The sequence below is a fragment of the Suillus subaureus genome, assembly GCF_016647635.1.
Source record: "Suillus subaureus strain MN1 chromosome Unknown BJ212scaffold_5, whole genome shotgun sequence".
Taxonomy (NCBI): Eukaryota; Fungi; Basidiomycota; class Agaricomycetes; order Boletales; family Suillaceae; genus Suillus; species Suillus subaureus.
This window is the reverse complement of record NW_024538561.1, coordinates 1,231,258-1,250,084: the sequence shown is the minus strand read 5'-3', so window position 1 is coordinate 1,250,084 and position 18,827 is coordinate 1,231,258. Positions and strand designations below refer to the sequence as shown.

Sequence of the window (18,827 nt, the reverse complement as noted above, 5' to 3'; positions counted from 1 at the left end):
AGTTTTGAGTTTCAAAGTTTGTTTCGATGTTTGAGTTTCAGGTTTCAGGTGTTGGGTTTCGGTACTTGGTGAATGTCAGACATGGTGTATTCAGGCTTTTGGGTTTTGGGTTTCTGTGGTTGATGGTAGGTATATGCACTCATATAGGGGTATTATACCAATACCTTGGCCCATATGTCTAAATGATATGTATCTGGGCCCACCTGTCTATGTAATATACAGTAAGCAACAAAACTGTTGCAATGTTTGTATGGGATTGATTACTCTGGCTATATCATTACAGGGATGGCAGCTATGAAAATGTGAATGAGAGCAATACTGTAGCCCTACATCCAGGCTACAATAGTTGTACTACATTGGAGATGTGAAAATATTTCCTTAAAAGGATATAAGCAATTTACTACATGGTATAACATTATAAGACATACTCAATAACATAACTGATGTCTATTGATAGGATTTTGATATTTAAAAATATCAGCAACAAAACCATTGCAATGCATACCATGTAGTAAATTGCTTATATCCTTTTAAGGAAATATTTTCACATCTCCAATGTAGTACAACTATTGTAGCCTGGATGTAGGGCTACAGTATTGCTCTCATTCACATTTTCATAGCTGCCATCCCTGTAATGATATAGCCAGAGTAATCAATCTCATACAAACATTGCAACAGTTTTGTTGCTTACTGTACCCCTATGTTAGCCTACATGTCTATATAATAAATATTTCACCACCCCATTGGCCTACCCATCTACCCAATATACCCCTATGTCAGCCCACCTGTATATATAATAAATATTTCACTGCCCCATTGGCCCACCTGTCTATATAATAATATCTGCCATACATCTCTCTTCAGCCCAGCTGTCTATAATATATGTCTATCCTACTCTACATATTACCCAGATGGGCCCACCCATCTCCATCAGTAATAATATTTCTCCCAGCCCATCTGCCATCATCAAGGATATTTATAACATTGGCATAGATGGGCCTACCCATCCCCATCAGAAATAATATCCCTCCTGGCCCACCTGTCAACATCGAGGATATACATAACATCAGCCCATAGTCTGCTGGCCCATCTTATATGGGATATTATGTAGGTTGGGTGACCTGTATAATATGGAGTTTGTCACTGAAGGGGCTCAATACTTGAGGAGTATAATGAAATATGGCCATTGTGGGAGTTCCTCTGGCCTGATCTTGATGTAGAAAAGGATGTTCCAATTACATTTGTGATGGGCATGGAACTACACAGAGCACTTGCCAAATGTTGTGTGGTGGGTCCTCTAGCTTCTGATATTACCTTGCTGCTGATACCCCACACTAGCAAATAAAATGCTTTTTGTTATGGAAAACATGACAGATGGTAAAGCAGGAGTTCCACCAGACTGGTGTAAGGCCTACAGACTATTGGACCTACTGGGGGGCATAATACTGAGTACTGAGTGCTTACCTGCAATTGGAACAATGTCAGGCATTCAAACAAAGACAGTGCAAATCAACATGAGAAAGCAAGAGTGTGTGTGCTTATTGTATCTGATAATGTGTTCAGCTTGGACTCCTGCATTCAAGGATCAAAGATTATCCAGACTGCAGATAGGTCTGGATACTGAGTACTGAGTGCTTACCTGTAATTGGAACAATGTCTGGCATATGAATGAAGATGATGTTGGCAAACCAGTGTGAGAAGACAAGTGTGTTTGCTTATGTTTGTTGTATCTGAGAATGTGTTCAATGAATGCTTGAACTCCTGACTCCTGAGTCAACAATTCTCCAGGCCGCAGATGGATCTTTAGTCTGGATGGATAAAAGGCGAGTGTCTTGACACATGTATCCATATCCATACCTCACAACTTTGTTCACACAAGCAGCACTTCAAGTATCAAACATGTCCTCAGTTCATGTGGAGACCTTCACTGAAACTAAGGACACATTAGGTATGTCCTATATCTACATTCATCTTGCTGTACTGACCAAATTTGATTATACTAGAGGTTGTCATGACTTTGCTGTCAATGCTTTGTCTCTCCTCTGCTGACTGTGTGAATCTAGCCTCTAACCTTCTCTTCAGAAACCCCAATGAAGGTGGTACTTTGCACACCATAGATTCACAAACAGTGTCTTCCACCAGCAGTTCTCCTATCAGCAGTGATGAGGAACAAGAGACTACCACCAAAAGTAGCTTGCCTACCACCACTAGCACTGCCTCCATGCCTACCAGCATGGTCTCTACTGCTGCTGCCACTGCCATTATGTCTACTATCACTGTCACTGTAGATACAGCCAATGGCTATGCTGAAGTTGATGCAGCTATTGCTGTAGACAGTGTCCTCAGTGTGTACATGGGCATTTACTTTAATGTCCCCATGGACAATAAAACTGGGGTGACCATCTACTATATCACAAGAGGCTGAAAGATCGGGGTGTTCTATGGATGGTATGCATGTTGATTCCCCTCCAATGATGAGCTTGACTTACTAATTGACCACTGACAGGAACAATGTTGGTTCATGGGTCCAAGGTGTCAGTTGCACTCTCTATGGTAAGGTGGACTCTGTGGATGAGGGTATTGATATCATCAAGTCTGTGATTGAGACTGGTGTTACTGTGAGGGTATGATGTATTATCTAGCATGTATCTAGTGTAGCAACCATGAACCAAAATTTGTTTGAGTTTCACAATCTTGATATGGGGTCTAAGACTACAGCACCTGGTTCAACAATCTACAATTATTCATTGCCAGACAAGCTTCTCCTCATAGAGAGCTTGATCAAATACCTCCTGCCCTTGGTTCATCAAAGAAATGATCTGTTCTTTGGCCACAAGCCACAGCTGTGTCCAGCAAAGAAGTTCAGTGCATTCAGTTTGGAGTTGATCTGAGTATGGACCCTTAAGATTGGTGATGGAGTGAATGAGTACTTCAACATCCTTGACCAAATCCCATGCTTCCAACAATTCCTTCTCACAAATAGGTCTGACTATATCCTACCCTCAGACATTGATGTCCTGTAGTACTTCAATAACATGCTCCTGACATCCCATGTTGGTTTGGCTGCCTGTGTATGTACTAGCCCACAGAAAATCCAGACTCTTGAAGGAATTTAGTGTAGCCTGTAGAGTAATTGGTAACCTACCATGAGCACACAGTGAGCAGATAAACACACCTCATTAGTGCCCCCTTTCACCATCTTCAGCAAGACTTCATATGCTCTCGTCCTAAATGACTGGCTTATGTTAGTGCACAAGAGTATTGGTGGGAACAGCTTGAAGGTACTCACCAAAAATAGTGCCAATCTTTTGATTCTTTGCATGCTCTCTGACACTCCAGTGACAACTTGTGTTTGCATCCTATACTACTTCAGAGTGAGACCAAGTTAGAGCAACTTCAGGACAGTTATGTGTCAAACACTACTACAACACTTTAAACTTTGGGACAATTTGATCCTAAAATAACCTTGCACCTCCTGAACCCAAGCATGACATGATTTGAAGTGAAATAGAACTTACTAACCGATGGCAAAAAAATTCACTGTTTGTGCAACCTTCAGTATACCAACCTCTCTATAGCCTAGACTTATCTGCAGAATCAGATGGTACCACAAAGCAAATATTCTCCTGAGCAGATTGCATTCATGCAAACCTACCATGATAAATTCCTCAAGTATAAAGCAAATAAAAACTACAAACTGTTCTGGTCTCCATTCTGTGAGGAATGGTCTAAGGCCTTCCCAGAATGACTTCAAGTCTTCAAGCATATTCCCCTTGATGAGGTGTTGTCTGAGGAGCAACATGCAATCATGGCAGAATCCTGGAGATTGCACCAACAGGTGTGTTCATTAATGTTTATTATCCCATTAGACAATCAAAGACTTACCTTACTATCACAAGCACTTGGTGGAGAAATTCCATAATGACCTAGGTGGTTTGAAGGCTAGTTGAGTCGCAAATGCTGTGCATACCATGACTGTGAACAAAATGCTGGGCCACATAATGAAGAAAGGTTCTGCTGAAAGGAACTCTTGTGTCTTGAAGCCATAAGAGATGTACTCGAAGATTCACTACCAAGACAAGGTTAAGGATGCTGTCATAGCCAAACAGCATTTATCTTCTAAGCCAGACAAGAAATCTTTGCTTAGTGTCATCAAGCAACAGACTAAGCAAGCCTTTGAGGAAGAATCCAAGGAAGTTAGAGACAAGGTCTTTGCAGCTGTGGAAGCAATGAAAGAGAAGAAGTGTGCTGAGATGCAGGGGGCAGGGGGGCAGGGCAAGTCAGATGTGAACAAGGAAGTGTAAGTTGTGCAGTCTTCTTGTGTGCACTGCCTTGGCCTTCAAGTTGCTGACCCTAGATGACACAGTGATATATCCAAAATCACATCAATTCTCACTTAATTCTTTGCGGAACTGCATGAAATGACTGATTGGGTGTTCACAATCTTGATGGGTGGTCCTGACCCTGCCATGGGAGGTGTTTTAGATATTAGCAGCTTCCACATCAGTGCAACAAAAAACAACAATTGGTTCAGCCAGACATACCCTGACTTTACACAGAGCATTATGGCTCCTTATACTCAGTTTGTAGAGTGTGTATTTTGTGAGTTGCTTTAAGCTGGATTTTGTCACAGTCTAAGATTCTAATGGTTGATTTCACTAGCCAAAGCAGCATTGCTCACCAGGGCAAAACACTCAATACCATCCACTAGTGTATCAGGACCAGTTTCTGGCATGTCTGCATTACCTCCGCAAATGCTTAATACTGCCAACCACGTGCTCTCCTTTGAAGAAGATTTCACTTACAAAAATGATGACACTCTGGGAGGGATCACTGCTGATACATCACCTATCATTTCTGGGCCTGCATTACCAGTGCATCATGCACTCAATACAGCCAGTCAGATGCCCTTGTTCAAACAAGATTTCACCTTTAACCAAAATGATTACCTTTCTGAAGCTGCTACACCCCAGATTCAGGAGCACAATCCCTTAGACATGAACTTTTTCCCTGACTTCCCCCCAAAACCAGTTGAGACAGCTGAGGACATTGAATTAATGCAACCACTGTCAGTATTACTCCCTGCACCTCATAAATCTCCCGATAAAGCTTATTCCCTCCTTGAAGGCCCAGCTTTGGAACCATCAATTGAACATCCTCAATTCAACTATGGTCTATCATCACCACCTCAGATTCACCATTAGTTCCAGAATTTGGGTGATTTTGAGAGAACCACTAACCATGAGTATGTCTTTGACACTGTCCTAGAAAAGACTGCACTGCTTCCTCTGCTTCCTTTGGCATCAGCTTCTTTTCCTGCACAGTCCATGCCACCTTTTGCTCCTCTACCAGCAATGAATACTCCAGAAAAAGAGGGCAGGCCATCAAAACATCAAAAGACAAATCACCCTGCTGCTGAGGGAGTCGAGATTGGCCATCAGTTTCAGAATTTGGGTGGCTTTGAAACAACCACCAACCAAAAGTATGTCTTCAATTCCATCCCAGAAAAGACTGTGCTGCTTCCCCCACTTCCTTTGGCATCAGCTTCCTTTCTTGTACAGTCCACGCCACCTGTCATTCCTCCCCCAGTAACGAATGCTCCAGAACAAGAGGGTAGGCCATTGAAACATCAGAAGAAAAATCACCCTGCTGCTGAGGGAGCCACCAGGCTTAGTCCAGTGGTTGAGTCCAGTGGTTGAGGAAGGTTGAGGAAAACACCAGTAGTTCCAATTCAAATGCACTGCAGCAGCCAACAATATTGGCCAAGTCTGTGGTTCACACAAGGGCAAGTAGTGATCCCTGAAAATGACATGTTTATTATCATCTTGTAAATAATTTGGTCTTTGTGAAATGTGTCTAAAATATAGCTTGACTGTGACAAGTTTAAATGTGTATGAATTCAAGTGATTAAAAGGGGAGGGTGATCAACAACAATTTCAAGTGCCTGGAATGAGAGCATTGCAGCAACACAGGGAACTCATTGATCATCAGGTGCTTGAGTCCAGGGTTGTGACAATCCTAAATCCACCCACTCAAGTTCTTTGCTGCTATAATCTTCTCAATTATAGGAGGCTCTGAGAAAGGGTGAGGGTGACAGATTGAATGAGGCAACATTGATATCATTGTTAGGGATGTCATACATGTAGTTCACATAGCATACCTGGGTGCCTGGAGTTTTGTTAGTTATAATTGGCAGAACTAAATTGAGGTAGTTTTGCCCACAGTGCAGTTAGACATGACTACTATCCCTTCCACTGCAATCAGCACCCACAGACACCTGGCCTTCCCAATAAGTAGCTTTACTAATACAGGACAAATATGTGTGCCATCAATTACTAGAATAGTCATTTGCACTAAAACATTAACACCAGCCATAACCCTTGCCCCAAATCCTGCGCATCCTTAGATATATCTACATACAAGCCTCGGGGAAACTAGGTAGGTTCCGTTCCATGTACATTCCACCCTGATGCTAATTCGGCTGTTCCCATTTTGTCACTAAACCATCCACTCCACTATATTAACTGTTCCCACAACTTTCCTTCCTCTCCCTCATCGTCATCTGTGATGCCAAGGCTGTCAGTGACATGTAGGCTTGGTTCTGGACATCGCCCTTGTGTCATATCCACATATCCGGATCTCAGATCTGATCCTTATCTCATCTCAGATTTGATCCACATCTTATCTCTGATCCTACCCACATCTTATCTCCCTCCAACATCTCATCATCCAATCTGTTCCACTCGTCCAGTCCGGTCCACAATTCATCTGAATCCACAACCAGTGCTTGTCTCCTTTCAGTAATCCCCTAACTCTGGTATTTCAGTTATCTGTATATCCATCCTGCTCCCTGATCCATTACCTATGCTTCATTTCCATTTCATTATTTGTGATCTATTTCTACTTACCAATAGACCATCCATATGCTTTGTACATAGCCTCAGACCCTGCTGATTGATCATTCTGTTAGATACCTATAGTATATAACCTCCTGTAACTCTCTGTAGTACCTCAGTTCAAATATCATCTTAGTTCTACTCATTCCTGTCCTCTGGACTTGAGTATCTCTACTCTCGTCATGCTCCGAGACTTAGGATTGATTCCTATAGTCTATCCATATCCACCTCTGTCTCTGACAGTCCATTACTGTTAGTTTCTAGTCTGGACTCATCTGGATTAGCCCTACGATACTTATCCCTCATCCGGAAGTCATCCAGATCTGCTACGCTACTCGTCCGACCTTCTGGATGCATTAGCCTTGCCTCCCTGAAATAAGAGGCAATACTTGGGTAAGGGGCACAGTGCATGAGCTGAGGCCAAAGCCATTTGGATTCAGTTATCCCTTGAGTACAACCTTAATACCTTGACGAAATCAACAGTTCTAGTGCTCATCTCCCTTTGTTTGTCACCCCTTGTCGGTGACTCTGGTGTTGGCAAGGTACATTGCTGCCATGTCTACTAATACCAAGTACCTACTAACTGATGACCTGATGTCATTCAACAGTCTCTCCTCCTCCTCTGTTTCGCAGATGACACACACACTGAGAGTTATAGCACTGTTTGGTGTTAGGTATGTTGCTGCCATTCCTACCAATAGCAAGTACCTACTGACTGTTGTTCAACAGTCTCTCCTCCTCCTCCATTTCACAGACGACACGTACACTGAGAGTTATGGCACTGTTTGGTGTTAGGTACATTGACATACCTTCTACCTTGCTTTAGGAACATCCCCCTTTTGTTAATTTCATAATTTTATCTGGCAGGGCTCTCCTTGTCACTAAACCTTCCACCCTGCTATATGGAACTGTTCCCACAGCCTTCCCTCCTCCCTCATCACCATCTCACATATTCAGGCCGTCAGCCTTCTCGCAATATTGTACTCCAAGGCAAGATGGTCTTGCAATATCATACTGGCGAACAACTTGGATTGAATGAGAACAGCAGCGAAGTGAAAAGGAGTTTGTAGCAATATATGTATTCAAAGTGTTTGCAATATCATACTGGTGAACTACTTGGATTGATGTCAAAATCAAAGTTTGTAAGCGAGGGATCAAGATTATCTGTATGTGTCATGATATCAGGTACTGGCAGAAGCAGTTGCTGTTGAAGGAGCCAAAGTAGATGCAGAGGGAGACAAAGACAAAGGTGCCAAAGTAGACATAGAGGGCTGGACAGAAGAAGGTGAAGGCAAAGGTGCCGAAGTAGACACAGAGGGTTGGACAGAAGAGGGCGAAGGCGCTGAAGTGCCTGTGTGTGGTGCATTGACCTCTTCATCACTACTCTCAATAGTGTCTAGGCTTTTGTATACCTTCTTGTGACGAGGAATGGAAGGTTCCTCTGCTAGTTGGACGCATTTTTTCCCCTTGTCTGAGCAAGGCCAATGGGAGGACTCAACTATCTCTCCAGTATCAACCTTCTTGTTGTGCTCTTGAAGGAGCCACTGATATTCATCCTTGTTGAGGAGTCTCCATGAAATCAGCTTGTTCTTCCACATGTCATGGAGCATCTGCAGCTCAGGAAGGGAAGTAGAAACTTCGCTAAGATTTTTGAATGGGATGTGGGTGGGCCAACCTTCACAGATGATGTGATAATGTTGGACAATGTTGCACCAGTAGTTCACCTACTGCATTGTTGCCTTGGGTACCTTAGTGATTTCCTCTAAAGCAAATATAGGCATGATCTGATGGATCTGAATTTTTTTTAAAACATATGAAGTGCACAATTGATTTGTTGTCTTATTAATGCCCACTTCTCCAAACAGCAGTCCTTGTAATTGTGAGCAGCACCTGCCCAAATAATTTAAGTATGGTATGATGAAATAGCAATACCGATGAACTCACCTCACATGCCTTGGATAGCAAAACCTTCCATCTTGCTGACGAGGTGCTGGTCATCAATATTCATTACCAATGCCATGAAATCATTGACACCTTCAGTGGCAAATATTATACCACATAGTGGGATGTTAGTAGAGCCCCACACTGTGTAAAGAATTGTTTCAGTGCTGGTGCGACACTTAAGACTATTCAACTAAGTTTACATCAGCCACTGTATAGACTCAATAGCACAAAAAAGCACCTTGTTCTCAATAGCCTTCAGTGTTTGGGTGACATCGTTAATCTTGGACTTCATTGAGATTCTAATACCTTTGGACTTGAGAAGCTTATTCTCCTCATATTCTTCAACAAGATGATCTTTTTCATCCTGAGAGAGCTCACAATATTTGTCGGAGTAGTTATGTAGAAGATCTTACAGTACACCTTTTCCGGAGCTAGTTTGAGCTAATTATGCTGTCAGTACTCAAGCAAAGCAAGAAATGCATCATACCATTGTCATCCTTCGCCTCCTGATTTTTCTTCCAGCAAAATGCATTCCAGGCATTCAACTTCAAATGCTTGAAGCGCAGCCCTCCATGGCCCATATACAAGTCGTTTGTGACACATTGGATACTCTTGTGGTGAGACGAGGCAATTGTCTTCACCGTTTCATCAATATGGAGCCAAGCATCATTGAGTGCTGTCTTGAAACCCTTAGATTTTTGGCGATGCTGGGAGGTGAGAAGAGCTCTAGCTTCCTTGCTGAGGATGACCTTCAGATGGCACTGAGATAAACCTTGTGAACAGTGACTCATTGTCTTGTTATGAGGCATGACTTCACACTGAAAACAAAACAATTCATTATAAGCCACTTTATATACTTCAGAGAGCCTGAGAAACAAAATAAGGACATGAAAGTCAATCAACAAACTAACGCAGATCTACATTAACAGTTGAAGATCAAAGCACCCTAGAACTTCAGGTGTGTGCACTTATGAAAGGACAAGGGGCACCATGATCTAGAAAAATAAAACAAGACTAAAAAAACAGAGTGTGCAAATTAAGACAAGTGTGCCAAGCACCTTGAGAATCACAGATAGTAGCATCAAAGTCTGGGGGCATGCATACAATTCAGTTTCATTAAATAAATACTTTGATCTTCATACCTTTTTGATGCTGCCTAATGGAGCGCCACTCAGGTCCACATGGAGGGCCTTCATCAAATTAGCTGCCTGTTCATAAGTGAGATCCCATTTGGGGGACCTTAAGACTACTTCCCACCAGCTACTGCACACGGTAACAATGAGGTTGCAAAGTTTCAAGATTGCTTCATCACCAATTTTGAAGTGATCAAGCATAGCATCAGTATTTGGACTGATGCTAAGCAGGGGAGCGAAAACCTTAGGGTCCAGTACAGCGTTTGTCCCAGACAACAAGAAAGCATCAGCATTTCAATACTGTTTTATCTTGGGGCTTCCAACAGAGCCTGAAGAAGCCAAGGCTGTGGCATGCTTCACAGCCACTGACTTCAGGTTTGGTGGCATGGGTGACTTGGATGAAGCAGCAATAATGAAGTCATGCTGAAACTGTGTGGGAGAGCGAGCTGAACACTGAATTCAAGCCCCAGTAGGGCACAATGGTGCAGGTAACAACAGGGATCCAGTTGGGTTCACTGGAGTTGCAGGATCTGTAGTAGTTGAATATGTCAGAAGCAGATAAAAAAACGAATCCAAACATACATTGGTTGGGAGGTGTGATATTTTCTATACTGCAATGCTCCATAAAATGCCTAAGATGGGGCATCACAAACTCCTCACAGAATGCCTGGATGAGAACAGAGACATCTCCACCAATTTGATCAGGCACCTCACGCAGTTCTTGTGGAGTGATGTAAAGGTCTACCACAGTACAATCAGGAGTGTTCCAGACTTAGGTCCACCTCCTGTCCCTCTGACTCTACCTTAGGGTAGTCTACCTCTGTTTGCTTCTACATTGGACTTTGTCCAATGTAGCCCCTATTCCTTCCAGACCTCCTGTCCCTCATACCTCTGGGCATCCTGTCCTTTGGATGTTCCACCCTCCATACCTTTGGACATTCTGTCCTCCATACCTCCATGTCCTGTCCTCCATACCTCTGTACCTCCTGTCCTCCGTACCTCCAGACCTCCTGTCCTCCATACCTCCAGACCTCCTGTCCTCCATACCTCCGGACCTCCTGTCCTCCATACTCCAGACCTCCAGACATCCTACCCTTCCATCCCATTTCCTGTAGAAGTACTACCTTGTAGTGGGAACTCTCCTGAGCACTTCCTGCATTCCTCTGGAACTCTCCCGCGCTCCTCTGGACTTTGTTGGACCATCATCGGACTTCCTCTGAAATGAAGGGCACATACTTGGGTAAGGGGCACAGCATATGAGCTGAGGCCAAGCCTCTCTGAGTCAGTCTCTCTCTCCTTTGAGCATGGTTCTTAACACAGGCATGAAATGTGGGGGACAATAGCTCAACTCATTCATGCTTGAATTATCTGTAGAGCGCAGTTTTGAATGAGTAGTTGTACACCTTGTAGCGGTTGAGGTGGGATGCAAAGACTGAGTAAAGCATTACTTGTAGCAGCACCTATCTTGATATCTAGTAAAGTCAAAAGCAGCTATCTTAATGAAAGTTGTCTATGTACAACATACCTGAATCTGGATACACAATCCTAGAATATATATATGCTGTGTCCATTGTTCCAGTTCATAGACTGATGCTGATAGTGGTGAAGGTGAAACTGAGGATTTCACTGCCAGTCTGGTTCATAGACTGATGCTGATAGAGGTGAAAGTGTAATTGTATTCGAAACATCGAGTCTACTAATCTACAATGGTTGATATATAATCTGCAATGGCCTGGGTAGTCTGTATTTGTTCCTTGTGCTCCATAAGGTCTGTAGCATGCCCCAAAGCGATGTCATTGACAATATCATGATCTGGGGAGTGATCAATTTGACGTCATAAATATATTCAACACCTGAAAGACGAACACACCAGTGGCAGATTGATGGTTCAAACACTCTACTGCACCAGACTCATTCTCTACCAAGGAGCCAATCCATTGTCCATGACCTTGAATACCTGAGAATCCAGGTTGCACCTCAATCTCATCTAGCCAGAATAAATGTACTGAATTAACTGCAGAATGCAGTTTCCAGTGCTTCTGCAGCTCCCAACCCAGCAGAGGATTTGAGTCAAGGATTTTATTGATGGTTGTAGATATCTGTGCACCTTCATCATGAATGGCAGTCTGCAGATGATGAACTTCAATGTTGAGATGCTCAACTTCTTCATATGCATGGCGAAGCTTGAAGAATTTGACTGAGCCTTCTCGATGCGTAGGCTTGGCCCAGTCAAGTTCATGCATGTCAGTGCGTGAATATCAGAGAACATCAAACTCGCCCAGGAAACTATAATCAGCTATGTCCTTCCATGATAAGCATGGTCGGGAAGGATTAAGGGCAGTAGCTTGCACATTATACTTGTTGATGGCATTCTGAATTGCATCTGAACGTCTCTGCAATGCCTTTCTGATTTGTTGCCATAATTTGTACCCTGCTAATGGTGATCAGCTTCCGTTGAACACAACACCATTTGCTTACCCATTTCTGAAAGTGAGAGTTTGGATAGTTCGAATAATTGCATGACCATGAGACGCTCCAATTCATCGAGAGCTACACAATACTTCTGGAGCGATACCTCATCCTTGTACTTGTTGTATTCATTGCCTCCAACTGTCCATCACTCTTTGATTGTGAGCTGACTCTCGATATGAGCAGTGAAAGCTTCAGCATGCTGGAGTTTAGTGTAAGCAGTGTCGACATGAATTTGGGCTTGACTAAGAATGGCATTAATTTGATGTATGTCACCAACAGGGACACCTGTCAGTGCCTGATTGGCAGCCTCTCGAGCCTTGTTCCATTCTAACCTTTTATGAACTAAGTGAGGGAGGAAGAACATGCAATGCCAACCAGTCAAACTCACTGCCATTGTCCTGCATGATTTGGGAATCATGCATGGACATGACTACTAGGTAGCCCCCCTAAAAGACAAAGTCTGTTAGCTTAGGCATCAGGCTAGTCAACCCATACCTTGGTTTCAAACCTTGGTCATATAGTTCAGTTTCCCCTCTGTGATTCATGAATTTATTATATCTTGAAGAAAAGTCATTTGTGAGATGGGAATCACATAATGACCTAGTTGATATTGTGAAGCAAGAAGGTTAAGGTATTGCCTTGCCTTTGGCTTATTCACTTTGGCTAGATAAAACCATAGAGAAAAGTTCAAAACCTAACAAAAACCTATCTAAAAAGCCTGTGTTTTGTGTCTTGTTATTGTATTATTATTTCTGAGTTGTTTTCTCTAGTATTTCCTTGATTTATTTTTCTATTGGGATGCTCTGACCCATCAGATACTTCACACAATTGTACCTACAGGGTATGATGTCATAATGATGTCATATGGCTCCACAGATACTCCTGCAAGTATTCTGTTGAAAGTTATGATGTCATGATGATGTCATGATAATGTCATTTGTTCTGGAATGTTCTGCTCCACTTGCTAGAATGTTCTGCTCCACAATGACTCACCTCTGATGTCATTACTCCACCTATGGAATATTCTGGAATGTTCTGCTCCACTTTCTGGAATGTTCTGTTCCACTTCTGATGTCATTGCTCCGCTTTTTTACTTACATAATATTCCCACACAAAATGTATATAAGGAGGGCCCATTCTCCCCCAAAAAAAATAGGATCTCCCACTTGCAATCATTTGAATCTCAGTTTGAGCTACTCACTGTGAGGATTGTTGCTTACAAAGAAAGCCCCTTTGAAGTACCAAGTGCAGGGAAAAGACATTCCCTTGAGATTACATAAGTTTCTTACAATAGAAACTTAGTTTATTTGAGACCAGCTTCTCACCTAGTTTCTGATATTGACCAACATGAGCTTTGGTCAATCTGTTCATTTGTGAGACCCACTTCTCACCTAGTTATCTGATATTGACTAACATGAGCTTTGGTCAATCTGTTCATTTGTGAGACCAGTTTCTCACCACTTTGTGCCTATTTGACCAACCAGTCTTTGGTCAATGTATTTGTATTTGAGACCGTAGTCTCTACAGAGGATTATCTTAACGAGGAACCACATTCCAGTGTCTAGATGGTTTATCCTAGACAAGTTTATAAGTTGGGATATAACACAAAAGCTCTGGCTAAGTTAATCACATAGATTGGTTTAGCGAGCCTCCCAAGAACTCGCACATTATCTACCACGAAAGAAGAAAAGTCATAGACTGTGTTAATCGAGGACTGGAAAGAAGTCTTATCCTAGTGTAATTGTGGTGTCATTACATTTTACATGCATTTATATAAGACCCTTGGTTATTAAGACAGCAAGAACACTTGCCAATGCATATCTGAATCCAGGTATGACCCTACTTTTCATCCAGCACCAGCTCTAAATTCCATCGGTGTTGGTTACAATCAACTTTGATACAGTTAGGTATTCAGAATCACTGCAGATGATGAAAACTGGCCTCAACCTTGGGCATGAAGAATTGCTTCTTGCCCAATTCCTGCCAGATCAGAACATCATACTTGAATGGCCTGCAGTTGTCCTAGACAAATTTGGTGTCATTGTCCTGTGGTATCTCCCAGGAGCAATTGATCCGGCAATCCAGGTTGGTTTATACCACTCCCCTAACATCTTTGCTGACTGTTTTAGAATGATATGATAGTGATGACCTTGATGATGTCAGGTCCACTGGGTATGAGTGTCACCCATGGTGGAGTGGCCAACAAGAAATAGTGCACACATGAGTCCAATTTTCAAAGCAGTCAACAAGGTCATACCCCAGGATGCATTAATCTCTCTCCAGGATGGTTTTTACAAGCTCATCCAGTGAGTTGGCACTTGACAGCATCACACAGCAGCCTTATTTCTTCATAGGCTCTGAAGTTTCATCCCAAAGTATCAGTGACCCTCAGAGTGTGTGGTTCATCTTTATGCTAGGCGATGCAGAGACCAGCAGCTCTTATTGCTGCTGCATTGAGAGTTATGCACCCCAGCATATATTGGTCATCATTGACAATGAAGCTGGGACTTGGTCTATGGGCAGACAATAATCAATTGGAGGAAATGGGAAATCACCTGCAAGAATGGGTGTCTGTGTTTACAGCCCTTGCTGTCATGTGCAACCGGCATTCACCCTTGCACCATGATACTCTGTCCTGAGCTCAGTGGTTTGATGTCATGACCAGTGTCAGCAATTATTCACCAGCACAAATGCAGATGCCCAATATTGGTGTTGAAATCACCTATAATTCAGGTGTTATGGCAGGTGCTTCAGGCAGAATTGTTAGGCATGGGATGGATAAGGTGAATGGTGATCAAGTAGGCTGGGTGTGGTACATGAGGGATGATATTCATCAATTTGTAGATAAACAAGTCAATAGTTCCAAATGCATTGTACTGTGATAAGTGGGCTGGTCACCTTTCATCTGTGCTGCTCCTTCTGGCAGCTTGTATTCAGGCATGGGCAGTTGACCTCAGCAGTAATTGCAATGATTGTGCTGAGGCTCGCCATTAATATTCTGTATCAGTGGGCCTCCCTCACCTGTATCTATTCATTGGCTATGCAGGATGTTGGATGGGTGCACACATGCATCTGTTATTTCGCAAACCAATCTGTGGGCCCACCCATCTATCCCTATTAATATTTGTTGTCAGCAATCCCAACTTGTGTCATCATCTTCATCAGTGCCACTGGACACTGGATGCTGGACACCAGATGCCAGACCTATCATCATGTACTGGCAATTTTACCAACCAACATATGGGCCCACCCTTCACTGTTGGATACCATCTCACAGTATTAGGCTATATGTCATATCCTGTATGCCAGACATAGATCCCATCATATTCCCACACTTTCCGGACTTATTTCCGGACCCCATATCCAACTCATTCCTGGATCCCCTATCCTGTCCTCCATACTTCTGGACATTCTGTCCTCCTGTCCTCCTGTCCTCCAGACCTCCGGACATCCTACCCTTCCATCCCATTTCCTGTAGAAGTACTACCTTGCAGTGGGAACTCTCCTGAGCACTTCCTGCATTCCTCTGGAACTCTCCTGCGCTCCTCCAGATGTTTCCCATGCTCCTCCAGAAGTCCTCTAGCACTCTCCACCAGAGTGGCCAGCCTCTGGAAGTCCTCTGGACTTTGTTAGACCATCATTGGACTTCCTCTGAAATGAAGGGCACATACTCGGGTAAGGGGCACAGTGTACAAGCTGAGGCCAAGCCCCTCTGAGTCAGTCTCTCTCTCCCTTGAGCATGGTTCTTAACACTATATATCATAACACTACTATCCTATACATTATAGTACCTTTGAAATGTGTAAACTGTGAGCCCATTCATTAGCCTTGGAGCCTGTCTACCTCTGGCCCACCCAATATATTAGGGGCATAATTCCACATGGGCCTGTCCCTTATATGAGAGGTATATTGTAATGTGGGCCCATGATGGGCTGGCCCAACACCTGTGGAGGAATGTCAACTTGGGCTGTCCAATAAGTGTGGGGATAAGTCACTGTATTATGTGGCCTTCCATTCCTCCTCAACAATGTGTGACTTGGGTCAAAAGGGACACTAAAGATTTACTCAAGGGTGGTTTGTTTTTACAGTTCAGAATAGACCAAAATGTAAGTGACCTTGTACTAATCGCAACCTTACTCACAACAAAATCAACAGGGCAAAATGAGGAATTTGGCCTATCCTGCCCTCCATGATACCTGCATAGCCTTTTTTTACACAGGGCCTTACCAGATCACACGGAGGCAGCCAGAGAAGTTCCACATGCAATTACCCATAATTACCCATATCATGTTTGGCTTTAGTTGCCACAGTGGTAATGTGTTCTCTCCCCAATGTTGTGCTCATGTGTTGATTTTTCCTCTACAGTTCCACTGCATTTTTGATGGTCTTGAGAAGAACAGGAATGGTAAATGTTATCCCAACTTTTCCTCAAAGGAATACTCTCCCATCTACTACAAAATGATCCAAATTATCGATGATACCCTCAAGGATGAATATCATGGCCCTAGATTGTTAGCACAACTTCAAGAATGGACAGAAGCTGGATGGTGAGTTATTTTTGTGCCAAAAACTTTAAATTGATTTCATTCATACAGGGCTGAAAATATCAAGCTCAATGGTGGTGCAGCAGAGGCGAAACACAATGATCTCCAGGTCATCCTGGACTAACTCTTTGTATTCCACATCTGAATTGCAGTTCTCTGCTACTCTTAGTTGTACTCCATACTGTTTCTCTTGATCTGTTGCATCTGCTACTAGTATTACGTGCTTTCATGTTTTTGCATCCAAGAATCAATATATATTATCTGCGGCTATTCATTGTACAGAGTAAATAGTAAGCTCAAGTAAGGTGTACAGGGAGCATTGTCTGTACAGACATGGACAGAGGAAACCAGGACTACTTGAGAGTTATTTGGTGCTCACTGGGCATGTCTGTGGGTATCTGTACAGAGATTAACAGAAAAGTCTGCCACTGTAGCAAGCTAGGTAGTAGGGACCAAGCTAGGGAACTGAGATACTGTACAGCTCTGTACAGGCCGTTTTAGTTTGCTGATGTAGAAAGGTACTTTGAAGTCTCGTGTCCTCCCCTCAGCTAGTTCGATGCTCGAGCATTACCTAGCCTCCCGTAGCTAGACCTCGAAGCTTGAAGAAGGAAGATAGTCGGTCGTTTTTCTCACTATTATTGCGGTTTAAAAACATGCTCAAGCTGGCTCCGGTTGAGTCCAAGAAACGAGTCTCGAGCGAACAAGCGGGTCGGACGCGGCCCGCTTCTTATCATTCATACTTAAACTAAGTGACAGTTATTTCTACCCAGCCTCCTCTCAATCACCTCTCATCATGGCACCCGTCACACACATTATGTACTTTAAGACCTCCTCGTCCTACCTCCAGGATCCCGCTCGGTTGATTTCTGAGCTTGCGACCAAAAGTCCAGCAGACAAAATTGAAGGGTTTTCTAAGTGAATCACTAAGGTCATCCTCGAAGCATGCCAGCTTATCATTGATTAAGGGGATACCTTGGTTTCGAGACGGAGGATCCAAGCAATGCATTTTGGGTCTTCGGTAAGTCAAGTTTGCGACATACTACGTCCAATTGCATTGAACTACTCGTAGAGTGGACTTCCAAGTCCGCGCATGACACGTATCATCAGACAGACACTTTCAAGGCTGCACAATCAGCTTCTCGACAAGTCTTTGCGAGCAGACCTACCCACACACTTACCGAGTTCTCCAACACTAGTCAGATCTTTTCTGCTCCAGTGACGGAATTTGTCACTTTCACTCTCAAAGAGGGTGTCAGTATGGACAAGCTTCAGCCCCTCGTCACACAGCTTGAGGTTAAGCTTCCAGGAACACCCAAGTTCTACGGCTCGAGCTGGGCACCTGTCGTTGATAAGCCCAACGTAGTTCACGGCGTGTTAGGATGGGAAAGCGTGCAGGTAATTTCAATATTAGTTCCTCAGAGTCACCTGCTTATCCGTCACAGGCACACTGGGATGCTGTAAGCTCAGGTCCCCTCAAAGAGATCATCGATGAAGTGAAGAAGGTTGCAGATCTTTGGCTTGTCCACGCCGTGCTGACGCGATACAATGTGTGAACTTGATTATCGAATGCTCTGTACGAACCACACTTTGTTGTTGTTTGGTAGGAAGATATTTTGAAGTCATGAGACATGCAGTCCCGGATATATATTTCCGAGGAACATTGGCAAGCGCTTCTCTGTATTCTACACGCAGTATTTTACAAGTTAGCAATATGCCAGCCACTGTGGGTGTACTTACCACTATCCTATGCAGTAGCGGTCAGTGGTGAACTGACGCTGATGCTGGCTCACGAAGTCCATAAGCACAGCCTCGCCGTGTTGTCTCCTGACAAACTTATG

The 18,827-nt window shown here is 43.3% G+C and overlaps 7 protein-coding genes across 7 annotated transcripts; 5 read left to right on the top strand and 2 right to left on the bottom strand.

Annotated features, from left to right (window-relative positions):
- Positions 1–1,899: 1,899 nt before the first annotated feature.
- Positions 1,900–2,891, top strand: BJ212DRAFT_1296748 (uncharacterized protein; the record flags this gene model as incomplete). Its single annotated transcript, XM_041332499.1, has 4 exons — positions 1,900–1,948; positions 2,064–2,349; positions 2,507–2,618; positions 2,643–2,891. 4 exons carry the CDS (start codon positions 1,900–1,902, stop codon positions 2,889–2,891), a joined length of 696 nt encoding a protein of 231 aa, XP_041197191.1.
- A 1,161-nt stretch (positions 2,892–4,052) lies between these two features.
- On the top strand, positions 4,053–5,699 carry BJ212DRAFT_1296747 (uncharacterized protein; the record flags this gene model as incomplete). The annotated part of the gene is made up of 5 exons (XM_041332498.1): positions 4,053–4,300; positions 4,535–4,602; positions 4,663–5,068; positions 5,211–5,245; positions 5,269–5,699. 5 exons carry the CDS (start codon positions 4,053–4,055, stop codon positions 5,697–5,699), a joined length of 1,188 nt encoding a protein of 395 aa, XP_041197190.1.
- A 2,378-nt stretch (positions 5,700–8,077) lies between these two features.
- On the bottom strand, positions 8,078–9,649 carry BJ212DRAFT_1477195 (uncharacterized protein; the record flags this gene model as incomplete). The annotated part of the gene is made up of 5 exons (XM_041339509.1): positions 8,078–8,537; positions 8,846–9,030; positions 9,079–9,204; positions 9,261–9,271; positions 9,328–9,649. The coding sequence occupies 5 exons, from the start codon at positions 9,647–9,649 to the stop codon at positions 8,078–8,080; spliced, it is 1,104 nt and encodes a 367-aa protein (XP_041197189.1).
- A 2,242-nt stretch (positions 9,650–11,891) lies between these two features.
- BJ212DRAFT_1445004 (uncharacterized protein) lies at positions 11,892–12,873 on the bottom strand (the record flags this gene model as incomplete). The annotated part of the gene is made up of 5 exons (XM_041338043.1): positions 11,892–11,930; positions 11,989–12,192; positions 12,241–12,404; positions 12,452–12,583; positions 12,834–12,873. The coding sequence occupies 5 exons, from the start codon at positions 12,871–12,873 to the stop codon at positions 11,892–11,894; spliced, it is 579 nt and encodes a 192-aa protein (XP_041197188.1).
- Positions 12,874–14,374: 1,501 nt separating this feature from the next.
- On the top strand, positions 14,375–15,084 carry BJ212DRAFT_1296744 (uncharacterized protein; the record flags this gene model as incomplete). The annotated part of the gene is made up of 5 exons (XM_041332497.1): positions 14,375–14,530; positions 14,575–14,617; positions 14,729–14,751; positions 14,800–14,838; positions 14,863–15,084. 5 exons carry the CDS (start codon positions 14,375–14,377, stop codon positions 15,082–15,084), a joined length of 483 nt encoding a protein of 160 aa, XP_041197187.1.
- A 1,362-nt stretch (positions 15,085–16,446) lies between these two features.
- On the top strand, positions 16,447–17,113 carry BJ212DRAFT_1296743 (uncharacterized protein; the record flags this gene model as incomplete). Its single annotated transcript, XM_041332496.1, has 3 exons — positions 16,447–16,551; positions 16,811–16,992; positions 17,041–17,113. 3 exons carry the CDS (start codon positions 16,447–16,449, stop codon positions 17,111–17,113), a joined length of 360 nt encoding a protein of 119 aa, XP_041197186.1.
- A 669-nt stretch (positions 17,114–17,782) lies between these two features.
- BJ212DRAFT_1263959 (uncharacterized protein) lies at positions 17,783–18,542 on the top strand (the record flags this gene model as incomplete). The annotated part of the gene is made up of 4 exons (XM_041330386.1): positions 17,783–17,895; positions 17,955–18,007; positions 18,059–18,384; positions 18,432–18,542. The coding sequence occupies 4 exons, from the start codon at positions 17,783–17,785 to the stop codon at positions 18,540–18,542; spliced, it is 603 nt and encodes a 200-aa protein (XP_041197185.1).
- Between the last annotated feature and the right edge of the window lie 285 nt (positions 18,543–18,827).